Here is a 14,110-nt window from a genome sequence, read left to right on the forward strand (position 1 = left end):
CGTTTTAAACCTATGAGTCAACGGAATTACATCGTAGGATTAAGATCGACGCAAAATTTAGTCGAGTCATCAATATTCGAATTCCGTGGGTGTCAAAAACAGATATGTAAATGATGATATATACGTTTGTAAATGCGTACAGCGTAACCGTCTTCAACATAAATTTCAACGCAGTTCGGAGCGTGCAGAGCGCTTATCTAACGCACTACCTCAGGCCTGTCAATACACCAACCACGCCGCATAACACGAAGTAGACTAAAAATTAGGCGTACTCTTCACATTTTGTCAAAAAAAAATTTTTTGTTTTCGCAGTTACTTATAGATTTTTACGTGAAAAAATTTCACTGTTATTTGTCTTCGTAACTTTCTCAAAAATCTAAACACAAAATTAAGTAACTTTAATTAAGAATCATGAAGAGAAGAACACAATTTGTTTTTCACATAAATAAATATTTAATATGCTTTAAGGAATCGAGTTTTAATTTTGTGTGTATTTTACGAATGTATGCTTTAAACTAATGAGTCAATTATATAGAAACCAAGACTTCACAGAGCTTCGTTTCATAAAACTTCTTACAGATGCTATGAAGTTATGCAAGTTCTTGTATCGGTAATTGACTTGAAAGTGTAGTGGTTATTTCGCGGAGACGTTTTCACTGACATGCTTTCAAGACGGCTTAAATTATATGAATGAAAGCTTAATGACACCACAGTTAGATTATATTATGGCGCGTGGAATCAGACGTCAAATTTAATGCGACGATAAAAGTTTGCAGGCAGCAAGCACATGGAGTGAATACTTTAATCACACACTATCTGTCCTCTGCTAACAATGAGAGATTTAATTTTCGATTCATTAGTTACGAGCGCTTTTATCGAATACGAATTATATATAAAAAAACTTGTTACGAATTTTTTCGAAAAATAATTGAATGTGCGATAAATTGTTTTTGTTTGAAACTAATTTCCATGGGATGACTTCTGTTCTTTATTTCCGAGTGTCAATAAAGTCTTATTCAAATTGCTGGATATAAATCACAATAAAATTTTCAAATTTAAAAATAACCAGAGTGTGACGGATTCGTTGATAATTTAACTGAGCTGTATCATTATTAATTTACAATGAGAATATGAGACTAACGTTAATAATACTTTTGGTACGGGAAACGAAAAGAAGCCGACGAAACCTGTCACGCCAATCACGATGAAGTATACATTTCTAACAAATGTGTTATGAGCTATTTTTCATACATCATTGCTATTGGTGTTAATTTATAGGAGCTGCAAATCTATTACTCATGACTAATATTATGTTAGTTGGGTTTTTTCTGCCGAAAGCAGTAGACCCACTAACGAAGGCCACGGAAAGACGTCTCACTGATCGATTACCCCCTTCCCCCCAACACCATTTTCTTGTAGTACTCTGCTTTATTCCACCATTCTGCTCACACGAACGTAGTGAGGACCGTCGCTAAGGGACGAGGCTTCGGCTGTCTGACGCAGGCCGGTGGGAGCCTGCAATGAATACAACAGCACGATGAGGGGTTGCGGGGTAGAGGGGGTGTCTCGAACGCTGTCATCCTCACCCCTCACCGCCCATTCCACTTCTTTCTGCGGCCTCTGTAATGAACACACGCACTGTACTATGACAGGCCAATTGTGTGTTCATGAATGTTTTCACCCCGAAAAGTAACATCCTCTTTTTCCAGAAACTCATTCAGTTACACAGGGAATGCTTTCTTTAGTTGAATTCAGAATCGTACGTCTTCCTTTCTTGCATCAAAACATTGCAGTTAAAAAAGTAAGAAACTATCAATTACTGTTGTTCTGATAGGGCGTAAAGCTCGTTGTTTCAATCTAAGAGAAGGACGTATTTATGTAAGACTTGAGGTTTTCACAGCGGTGAGTATGAAGATTTCTGACTTCTGGGTTGTTGCGCTGTGTAGTATGGTAGATGTTTACCAACGTTTCGGAGGTCATACTGCCTCCGTCATCAGGGCGACGAGGTTTTCACAGCGGTGAGTATGAAGATTTCTGTCTTCTGGGTTGTTGCGCTGTGTAGTATGGTAGATGTTTACCAACGTTTCGGAGGTCATACTGCCTCCGTCATCAGGGCGACGAGGTTTTCACAGCGGTGAGTATGAAGATTTCTGTCTTCTGGGTTGTTGCGCTGTGTAGTCTTGTCGATGTTAACCAACGTTTCAGAGGTCATACTGCCACCGTCATCAGGGCGATGAGTATGAAGATTTCTGTCTTCTGGGTTGCTGCGCCGTGTAGTCTGGTCGATGTTAACCAACGTTTCAGAGGTCATACAGCCACCATCATCAGGGCGATGAGTATGAAGATTTCTGTCTTCTGGGTTGTTGCGCTGTGTAGTCTGGTCGATGTTTACCAACGTTTCAGAGGTCATACTGCCTCCGTCATCAGGGCGATGAAGATTTCTGTCTTCTGGGTTGTTGTGCTGTGTAGTCTGGTAGATGTTAACCAACGTTTCAGGGGTCATACTGCTTCTGTCATCAGGGCGATGAAGATTTCTGTCTTCTGGGTTGTTGTGCTGTGTAGTCTGGTAGATGTTAACCAACGTTTCAGGGGTCATACTGCCTCCGTCATCAGGGCGATGAAGATTTCTGTCTTCTGAGTTGTTGCGCCGTGTAGTCTGGTCGATGTTTACCAACGTTTCTGAGGTCATACTGCCTCCGGAACGTTAGTAAACATCGACCAGACTACACAGCGCAACAACCCAGAAGACAGAAATCTTCAAGGACGTATTTTTCAGGCACTCGAGAATAAATTGCCGAGGAGAATATTCGACCTCAAAATAAGTAAAAGCAGGATGGTGAAAGCAGAAAGTAATAATTTGTACTCTTTAACAAATATTTTTATTAAAAAATACAAGTGGGAACGGTGAGAAATACATAGGCCTACATGATTTTAGTTGGAAATCCTAAAGGGAAGAGACAGCTTGAGAGACCTAGTCGCAGATGAGAGGTTAAAAAATATATAACTTAAATACAGTGAGGGGGTGTGGATTTGATTCGTCTGGCTAGTTCTAGATTGTGATGGCAGGCTACAGTGAACACGGTTCGATACGACAAGCTGGTAACTTTGAGGCGAACAACTATCAGCTTCTCAAGGAATTAGTTTCGTTGGGTTAGTTAACTGACGTGTAATCTAACGCGTGGTGTGAGTAGTGCTGTATAGATTAACAGCTGCATGTATGATGAGGTGTTTAAGTGTCTGGCGTAATTGCTGAATTAGGAGTGGAACTGAAATAATTAGTTGAAAACAGCACCAACAGTGATGCGTTATTTAGGGGAATTATCAACGCCTTTGGTCAAGTGATAGTAATGGAATTGATGTGTATTCAGTTCGCCGATAATTCGTGTTCACAGTCTTGTGTCAGAGGCGACTGGTGGGATGTTACTAAAGTAAGACTGCAGTTAGATCACTGTATTGAGTATTTATCAGTCACTGAAGAACAGCGGTAGTGAAATAGACGTCGCCGATGAACCTGCAGTAATGTGTGAGATTTGAGGTTCTCACGGCGATGAAGATTTCGGAGTTTCGGAGAAACGTCTGTATCCTTCCTCAGGGCTGTAGGCTGAACGGCGTAACAACCCGGAAGTCCAACATTGATATCTGCGCTTTTGTGATAAACAATGTTGACAATGTGGCTGCTTTTAAAAGAAATACAAGAAAGACAGAAAGGGTGCAAGGAATTAAGATACAAAATAAAACATCGCCGTAGAATTTCAACGGGCCTTATCCACTGAGAGGCATATAACTCAATAACAAAGGAGCTTTCTGCCGTAGTGACACCATCTGTAAGTGATAACACTTCAAATTTCATACCGAATTTGCAAATACTGGGCCATCTTCAGGCAAAACAAACCTTCAGTTTTGTAACAGTGCTCTGTTTAACGTAAGTTTTGTCGTTTCAGAGAACAAGAAGTTATGTAGGTACAGGTTGACACCTTTTTTTAACCTACGCCAGACTTAAGCCTCTGAGGCAGTAGTCTATTTCTTGCAGCCCAATACAGATTTGAATCGTCGATAAAACCAGTCAAATTTTCTGCAGTATTAATGTCTACGACGTCACTAAGACCTGGGCGCATAGTGAGGTGGGTTCCAATCACATCCGAAAGTCCACATAGTGGACAAGTGGACGACTCCTTCATTCCAATTCGATGAAGATGCTTCTGAAGTTAGTCATGACCCGTAATCATCCTGAAGCACGGAACTCCTATAGCTCTGGGTAAATCCTGAGGAATACGTGAATTAATCAAAAAGCTCCAACTTTTTCCTATAATATTTGTTTCGTAGCATAGCTGATACCTTGAAACAGTTGTAATATCGATGTTGCATATTTAATGTAGTTAATCATCTTCGTTCTTTTAAATCAATGATTAAAGTGAACACATATTGAGAAGCCGCGTGAACCCGTCCGCATGTTTTATTACACAATGCGCTGAATATATTCAACTAACTACGGTATAGGACGTGTAATAAGAACTGGAGGACGAAGTTATTTTCAAATCGTTATTTGTCCAACATCACAACTATTTATGAAACTAAATTGTAATTAACAGAATTCGTCAGAAATTGGTACATAATTTTTATATTGAATTGATATATATTAATTTTATTTTAAACATTAGTTGATATCACGTAACCTTTGACATAATATATATGTATATATATTGAACGAAATACAAAATAATAGTTCTACATAATTTTATTCAACCATAGATTTTCTATCGCTTTATTATATTAGCAATGAAACGTACAACTCTGTGATGGTTGGTATTCCTATTGAAGATTAACTATGTCAGCATCTCCAAAAAACCTCTAGACCATTGACGGACAGAAAAAACAAAGAACATTTTTCGAATTTGTGCATTTGTCCCGCACACTGTTAGTGTATTCAGACTGGCAGAACGCGAACGGATCTCAATCAAACAGCTGCGGTAGGACAAGCCGTCACTGTATTCTGAAGGCAATATCCCGAAATTTGAATTAATCAACTGCCTCAAACATTAATAGTGAGGCAAGAGTTAACTCCGAGCTAATGAGATCCTATTGTACAAATATAGAGCAAATGTCACCCCATTAAAGTGACATTGTACCACTTTAATGGCGCTGGAAATTCCATTTCTGTTTTGGATAAATGAGGTACAACCATGCATTCACATCATACGTTGACGCCCTAAACACAAAAGCGACATCGTGAATGTCCCTCTTTGTGCTTCTCTTACCACCAGTCTCGGTAAATCTATGTCATTTCTATCAATTAAACACATTCCGGAGTCTGAGATGGGCTGACCACATACTTCATCCAGTGCAGAGGTTAAAATAACTGAAGCTGAACCAATGACATCACGTGGTGTGTTGTTTTTCAAATATCTGTGAAAAGAGCTGTAACTTTTGTACAGGTCGTTTAGAATAGAACCTTCAGACTAATGTTAATAACTAAAGAGTCATTAAAACTAACTCCGTGGAGCAGAAATTGTTTTAAGAAGATATTCATCGTTTATCTGGCCAAGAATACATTTTCCCTTCTTATGGAATCCAAACGTACATTAACATATTCACAAGAAACCACCATTAGACTCTACCAAAGGCAGTTGACAGACATAAATTACAGTCGTGTACAAGAAATCTGAAAGGGATCTCCTGAGCCAGATTAATTCAATCCCCGCCCTTCCTTAAGATTAGTTTTAATCTTCACACCTAAACTTAGATCTCTCAGGTATTCTCGTAACATAGCGATTTTGTATTAAAATTTTGTGCCCAACCTTTACGTACCTTTGCGTGTTATATGACCTGACTATCTCATCTAATTTAATTTTAAAGAACAGCAAAAATAACAGAATCCATAATTAAAATTTTTCAAACTTGTTCAAATGAAAATTTCGTAAGTACATAGAAGACCTCGGCGTAGATGGGAAGATGATATTAAAACCTATTTTAAGGAAATCAAGTGGGCTTTTGTTAACGCGTTAATAACCTCCCGACTTCCATAAAAGAAAGGGAATATCTTGACAAACTAAACAACTGCCAGCTACTAATGTGCGATTCTGTATCACATAGTTAGATATTTGAATAATGAACATATCCACATCACTTCGCGATAGAATTTATGCATATGTAGATAAATTTTTAGTTTATGTTCGTCAGATTTTCTGTCAATAGCTAATTTAGTACAGGACGCTATGCGTAGAAGCGAATCATTAAGTCGTGTAATTATTTATTTTACAACTTCTTGTTTGTGAAAGCAAAGATGTTTTGTTTATTTGCTCTCAGTGCAGAATATATTAGGGCACTAACAAAACAACTCCATATTCCGCAAAAACTTGTTTTTTTAAAAAAAAGTGATAATGCATTAGACAGAGCAAGATTATTTCCACTTACTAACAAAGTCTAGGAAGTCCTGATAAACTCCACAGAAAACCTCTTGATATTATTTTCCTCGGAGAAATCTGAAACTTCTGTCCACCATTTAATGGCCATCCCCTCACAAACGAATAGTCTGTTTTTGACCTTTTCCACCTAATAAACAAATACTGAGATTATTTATAGACTAATGAAAAGATTCCTTGCAGTTGCGGAACACAATACTTCATCACTGCTGTCACACAAGATCCCAATCAGACCCTCCTTTGCAATATTTCTATGCAATAAATATAGACAGTATTTTGTTGAGATAATGCAGTTGATTAATAAAATATATTTAAAAGAATATGACAAGGAAGAACAGCCATTAGTCATCCTCAAGTCTTAGTACTAACAAACTGTGTGCAATACGAATTATTGAAGATTTCTGTCTTCTGGGTTGTTGCGCCTTATAGTCTTGTAGAAGTTTGCCAACGTTTCAGAGGTCCTTGCTGCCTAAATCATCAGGGCGATAAGTGATCAGCCTCTGCAATGTTGGTTTACTTCTAACAGACTGCACGGAGGCACAACCCAAAAGACGGCCACCATCGTACTCATCGCCGTGAAAATTTCTGATCCTAATATTTCAATACAGTTCAACCCTAAGAGGTTTTTCTGCAAATAAGGAAAGTTCCACACATTCCTTGCTGCTAGATGTAGTTAGGATGGGCCTGGTGGTTGGCCCGTATGTCGTAGCAGCGAGGAAATCTCGTGTCTACACCTGGAATCGATCCTATGACATCGAGGTCGTAGTTTAACTTGGCTCTTCCAATTTTCTATCGCAGTCTACTTCTCTACAACCCGTTTTACCTTTATACTTTATCGAAGGCTGAGTCTGCACAGTGAAATGCCGGCCAAACCTACTTCCTCCATCCGTGCTAATTATACCGCCCAATGACTTGATCTCCGTAATATTTTAATGCTAGAATGAAACTTTGTTACCACGGCAAGGTGCTTCTTCCAGTCAAGGAGGGCAAATATGGTCTCCTGATATGGTCCATAGCTACAAACATTGTGTGCAAGCAAAGATGGGGCTGACTTCCAAGTTATTGCGCCGTGCAGTCTGGTAGATACTGACCGACGTTTCAGAGGAGATTGATTACTGGCTTCGTCATCAGGGCGATGAGGACGTAATATGAGCCAGACGACACAGCGCAACATTTAAGAAGACAGTAATCTTCATACTCGTCGCCGTGGGAACCTGAAATCTCACCATGATACGGAAATAGTCACGGAAGGAATATAGGAGAACGGTTTTAACGTCTTGATAGACGCGTGCTGTGACTCTTTCTACAATATGTGCCGAAACGTGTAACGGGAAACATTTTGCAATTCCTTTCAAGCACTGATGTACATTATTAAACTCCAAGATCCCAAAGTACAAACTTTGCCTTTAATTTTAAAATGAAATTTAATAAGAATCTCATCTGAAGAAGATTTCTGACAACACAAGCGACAAAGCTGATTGAAATCTCACTTCATTATTAATCACGCCACGTTAAGGGCGTGTTGGTCCTTTTGTTAAACTTTGCTAGTAACTCCGTAAGGGAGCGATCCTTGATCAATTAAGAGCAGATTACAATCACAGGCACGAGATAAAGCCATATAATTGTTGCACAAAATTATATCACATTGAAAGTGAAGATATTAGTACAGTCGCTTTAGATTAAGGAGGATCAGTATCTTTTATACGTTGTAGAGAGGCTTCTCCAGCCGTACAATAAATTCCATGCTTTTATGGAAACTGAAGATTCGTCAACATGCTTACAAAATTCCACCAATGTGCCCAGTTCTGACTAACTTTAATTTAGTCTACAACTTTATATCTCATTTCTCTAACAGTCTGTTTAAATTTCATCATGCGATTTACGCCTGGATTCTGAAGTGGGCTCTTTTCTTGGGGTTCCGGCAATCAAAATTCTTTAGCGTCAGAGACCTGTGTTCGCTCCCAGGGTAGTCTATGCGAGATTCGTGGTTCACACAAAGCGGCATTCTGACAGGATTTTCTCCGAGTCTTCGATTTTCTCCTGTCAATACCATTCCACCGCCTCTCCATATTTACTCATGTATTATCTGGGGGCTAGACAAGAGGCCCGTTCGTGGTCGTAGTTTTATATAAAAATAGTCTGACCTAGGGGTGAAGCTTTCATGTTAACCTTGTTAGCGCGGCTAACACTATTTACACAACACTCCCCCCCCCCCCACCCCCCCGTTCTTCACCCTTCGCAACAATAAAGACAGCAATCTCTCATTCTTCTATGCGTGGTACAGCCTATAATAAATATGGTGCTGTGATAATTTATACGGTTCGAATGTCTGAGTGAAGTGGTTCATGTTCAGTTTGGTGCACTGTTTCGGCTGGAGATCTGGGTATTCCAGGACGGTAAAATTTGAATCGGTTGGTGGAAGCGACCCATGAACTAACCTGGCGGTTCTACTGGGGTACAGAAAGTAGCCTTCCTCTTGTAAAAAAGAACAGGATTAAGTCACAACTAAACTCTGGCCGGGACTGGAAGACAGGTCCAGGAACACACATGAACGCGGTCACGAGTCTTGAAAAAACGGTCTTCCTGTGTGTGGTGAGCATTCAAACATGCTCTACGAGCTTTTATCATTTTAAACGTTACTTTATGTTGCTTGTGGAAAATCGTTAAAACAAGAAAACACTAGTAATGTCTGCTACTAGACTAGAGATAATGGGACAGAATAGTTAATAATAATTTGAGCTGTAGGATTTGAGGTTTTAACGGCGGTGAGTTTGAAGATTTCTGTCTTCTGGATTGTTGTGCCGTGTGGTTTGGTAGGAGTTTACCGACGTATCAGGGGTCCTTACTGCCTCCATCATCAGGACAGTCGTCAGTAAACTTCTACCAGACTATAAGGCGCAACAACCCAGAAGACAGAAATCTTCAATAATTCGTATTGCACACAGTTTGTTAGTACTAAGACTTGAGGATGACTAAAGGCTGTTCTTCCTTGTCATATTCTTTTAAAAATATTTTATTAATCAACTGCATTATCTCAACAAAATACTGTCTATATTTATCCCCAATGGCATTGAATATTCATGTCTATAATTACGGATAGTCCATACCACTCATGTCTCTAATTAAATCCAGTAATCAATACTGCAATGTAATTGCTAGTGTTTCCTGACTATAGCTGATGTTGTCTTAAAGTGTGCAAGGAGATGAGGTGAAATCGGGTAAAACTGACGCAGCTAAATACACAGCCTCTCGTGGTTTTACCAAAACTCGAAGGCAAACATGTCATTAGCCTTTAATTTTGTAAAATGAGATGTTTAAATGATCGGAAATGCCCTAAAACTGTACCTAACTGCTATGATTTCGCTGCCAAGTACCTCCATGTAATTCTACGCCATCTTCGAACCCCCGTCTTCACCTGTTAAATCTAAACGTTCTCCCTTCGACCGTTATTAACAATCCAAGCTCCTTACGTAGTCAATGCTATTACGTGTTTATCTAATGCATATTAGCTATACAGAGCCTAGTTATGTCAACCAAGTACATGCATGTTGCATATTTAAAAAAAAACGAACATAAGTATGGTTAAAAACTTCACGTTCAATTCTTAACATTTTTTTAATATTACGATTACTTAATAAAATAGAAATAAACACATGGAACAGACTGAGAAAGGCCTACAGTCCAACTACAATTGATATTCTCTGTTTGTGTAAAGATGAATCTGCATATTCATGAAAACATGATATTTACATCGGCAAGATCTCGTTAGGAAAATATCTGTACTCCATTACGCGTCATAACTCTTATTACTTTAATGTGGTTATTTGTTATAAAATCCCATTTAAAATGGCCTTGCAGCAAAACTGTAAATTCTCAGTTGCAGGAGCATGTGTCCGTACACCCTGATTAGTCAGTCAGCGGTGGCATAACAGTTATTGATTCAGGAATAATTGAATATCAAGTATGATAGAACAATCCCATTCAGAGAGCTTCATCTCTCTTTAATGCCACAAAAATCTATTTTATTTATCCTGCTATAACGTTCATTTACTGCCGTGTAATACTGTTTTATACTTAATACGGTATATGACTGATAGCCTTGCTAATGCAGAATTAACGAAATTTGATAATGTCGTATGTGTTTGTAAAACGTTATTAACGACTGAATTTTAACACAATCGGCTAGACAATGTAGTGTATGGTCTATCTGTATAGGCCTAAATCTAATTCAACGTGGCTGCAACACTGCTAATTATACGTAAATCTGGTAATCCGTTCTTTGTGAGATTCTAATAAAGCCTTTTTTTTAATCTCAGTATTTCAGAAATAATTTTATCCTGCAGGGCCAACAAATCCTTTCCTAAATGAATTTTAACTCCGCGTTAACTTGACACTTCACATTCTTTAGATTATTTTAATGAGTAGCATAGGCATTAAATTCATCAATTCGTCCATTAATTCTACCTACATGTTCCGAAATCAGGTCATCTTATCTTTGGCTTTCCAAGATGAGAAAAAATCAATGTTTGTGACTGGAAGTGACTCTCCGTCATCCAGTTGCTGACTGAGCTGTAACCCCCCCCCCCCCGTGATAAGTGCTAACACACATACACACACACACACACACTTCTCTTTCATATGTGGGCGGAGTCACACTAACCGAAACGTGGCACAAACGCCGTCTATATCAACACCAAAGATTATTCACAGGGACTGTTCCCATTAGTACAATTCGAATGACACAATATCATTTGTTTTTTAACAATGACGTGTATGCTTGTCAGAATACCAGAGTATTTTCATTAAAATGTCTTATATTAAAATGTTATTTTCGTTGCACAGATGGCAGCAGTAGCAGTGAGAAGAATTTGAACGGAGCGTCATCCGCGCGGAGAGGCGTTGAAGGAGGAGAGCAACGCCGCATGGTGGACATAACGAGAGACAAGCCAATCAAAGTGACTGTCAGAGTTATTGTACCAGTCCGGGATCACCCAAAGGTACGTAAGAAGTGATTTTAGGCCTGAAGCAACAGGATGGTACGTTAATATAACTGTGTCTATAACGCAGATTGTTAGTTCTTCATTACAAATTAAATAAATTGCAACAGAATGAATAGGTCCATAGCAGGACATACTTAGAATATGAGGTCATGTTTGGGACTAACTTAAATCCCGATTAATTGTCAACATTAAAGAGATGCACTAGGTATTGGGGCTTTACTAGTTGGGCTCTTCCTTTCAGATTTACCAATCAAAATTTGTGCACATTTGTCATCTCTCCCACGCCTACTTCACATGACGGGGAGGTTCATAAATAATAGAATATGTCACCGATACAAGGCACCTTCATACGCCTGCAGCTTTATTTGAAACGAGGTCTGATAAAGGTGCAATGTTGTAAACTGTCTTGACCATTACCAGAAAATTTCACTAACCCTTTCAGGTGTTTCGGTAAATGTACGTATTGATTTGTTGAATGAGTTGACAATCTCTAATAATTATTATAGTTAAATTGTCTGCCCTCAAACTGAAAACTTCTGTATTATACATGTTCATTGTTTTAAGTCTTTCAAGTATTTATAATTCATTTTAATGGATAGCTTTTTACATAAAAGAACTTTCTTAAAATGTGATGTAGAATGTTACAAATTACAAAAGAGGCCATAACGGTGAAAGAATATTAATTATGAAAGTGATAACCATAAATACAATTTTTAAAACAGAAGCTATGATGTTATGGTTTTTATCATTGGTTATTCGAAAAATGTATTTTATATAAGAGTACACATATGACACCCCTATTCTGCATATCTTTTCATCTATCAGCCACTTCATCCCCGCTCCCATCCATACAGTCTTTCTGATTTTGTTTAAAGTTGTTTCCACTTCGTTGGGCCGACATGTGCACACAAACAAAAGAAGGCAGAGACGCGCTGATCCACTGTGACAGGAGAACGTTTTTTTACTCTTTCTCATATTTAATTTCTCTACAATGATGCTCATCTGTTTTATATAAAGCGTTACGGAAAATATTGTAAGTTCCTCATGAATACGCTGGGAAAGGGTTGAGAAATGGTGGTAGAACCAAATCCATTATTCATTTCGTAAATTGTAACTTCTCAGTAAAAGAAGAATGTATTGCAGTTCTGCAAAAATGGCATTAACAGATGCTTAGATATTAATGTATTTTTTGACTGGTATGCCTTGGCTTTGAAATATTAATAAAATATTGTAATATCAAACTAAAATCCTGACGTCAGCTTAAATTCTACGAGTGTCATAGAATTTCTTTTTTTCATTAAATGTCTCATCAACATAACGGACGTTTTTATCCTGTTGTATATTTTAATAAAAAAAATAAACTCATAAATTATCGTATCAACATGTCTATGTGTCTGTATATATCAGCCTACCTTAATATATTTTAAACCAATGGGCTTAAACTTATGCTAGCAAAATAATCATACTAGCGACTGTAGCTGAAATTTACATGTTAAATTGTGATATTAACGGTTAATAACCGGTTTAGTGCCACCGGTTTGCCATTTAAAACCCGGTGGTAACTATATTTACCACTCAGTAATTCTGCATTTTTCCCATATAGTGCGTTAAAGAGTTTCGTATGATTTTCAGAGATAACACCGGTTATATTCTTCAACAACTTCAACAGACTGATCTCTGTAATGGAGACGTGTTTTAATCAAACTGTTTGCTGCATTGGCAGTATTAATATTGGCTCCATTCACTTTTGTCATATAATTAGGATCGTTTCCTAAAAAAATATATTGGATTTTGCTCCACTTTGACTCTCAGTGAACGTCAGATTAATCCATTACAAGCTTATAATATGTAAACATGTCATGACAGTTCATTGCTATTGCAAGATTTCGGTTAGAAACCAACTTTCAAAATGTGGGCCTAATTCTCTGTACAGAATCTTAACCGCCTGTCTAATTTATAACGTACAAAACTCGAATCTGTCTGCAGCTTCAAGGAGAATAACACTAAGTCCATTAAGCATACGTGTAATATAAAACGCAATCTGATGTTTGACTGGTTTAACTGCGCTCACAGACGCCCAAATATACTCTACAGTGACGTCAGAAGACACAATATTCGATTTTATAAATACTTCTAAAATAGGCGCTGATGTTTTAACTTTCTTATAAGTTACTTTCACACTGCGATGAACTTGTCGATATTTGTTTTCTCTGTTGTAAAGCCGTGTAGACCTGCAGTTACATAAAAATTCTATCGGAAGAACATGCCATATCCGTCTTTAGTGTCTACTAACAAATCCACACGGCGCAACAACGCAGCAACACAGAACAAAGTCGTTGACATTTTTATGGTTGTGCTAAATTGAAAACGATTGGGAGGGAATATAGCAAGAAGGAAGTAATTTGGTAAAGATAGCAACTTGACAATGAATGGAAGTAATGGGAAGATGTATAAAGGAATAAAATTTGTAATTATCCCTTTAATTTCAACGTGTCTTTTAAAGTAGTGGACATGTTTCGCGTTAATATAATAAACATTAACAGTCTCTTGTTTTGCTTAGTAAAAAGTTACTAGAAGACTCTACAAAGAATATAAACGTAAACGAACAGACGTGTAGAAGTTCAGTTTCTGAAATTTATAGGAGCTGAGAACAACAGAAATTGAAGAGTTTGATTTTCTGTTGACAGAGGA

The 14,110-nt window shown here is 37.9% G+C and overlaps 1 protein-coding gene across 4 annotated transcripts in view; it reads left to right on the forward strand.

Moving 5' to 3' along the window:
- Positions 1 to 14,110, forward strand: part of LOC110828142 (uncharacterized) — a 266,276-nt gene that overhangs the window by 103,133 nt on the left and 149,033 nt on the right. For all 4 annotated transcript variants that reach the window (XM_087343445.1, XM_087343444.1, XM_087343442.1 and 1 more), the window contains exon 2: positions 11,262 to 11,416. In XM_087343445.1, the coding sequence (XP_087199571.1) occupies positions 11,262 to 11,416 (155 nt within the window). The remainder of the gene's footprint in view (positions 1 to 11,261; positions 11,417 to 14,110) is intronic.

The sequence above is a fragment of the Zootermopsis nevadensis genome, unplaced genomic scaffold (genome assembly GCF_977971745.1).
Source record: "Zootermopsis nevadensis isolate Lab colony 2312 unplaced genomic scaffold, Znev_1.0 Znev_ptg000006l, whole genome shotgun sequence".
NCBI classification, from domain to species: Eukaryota; Metazoa; Arthropoda; class Insecta; order Blattodea; family Termopsidae; genus Zootermopsis; species Zootermopsis nevadensis.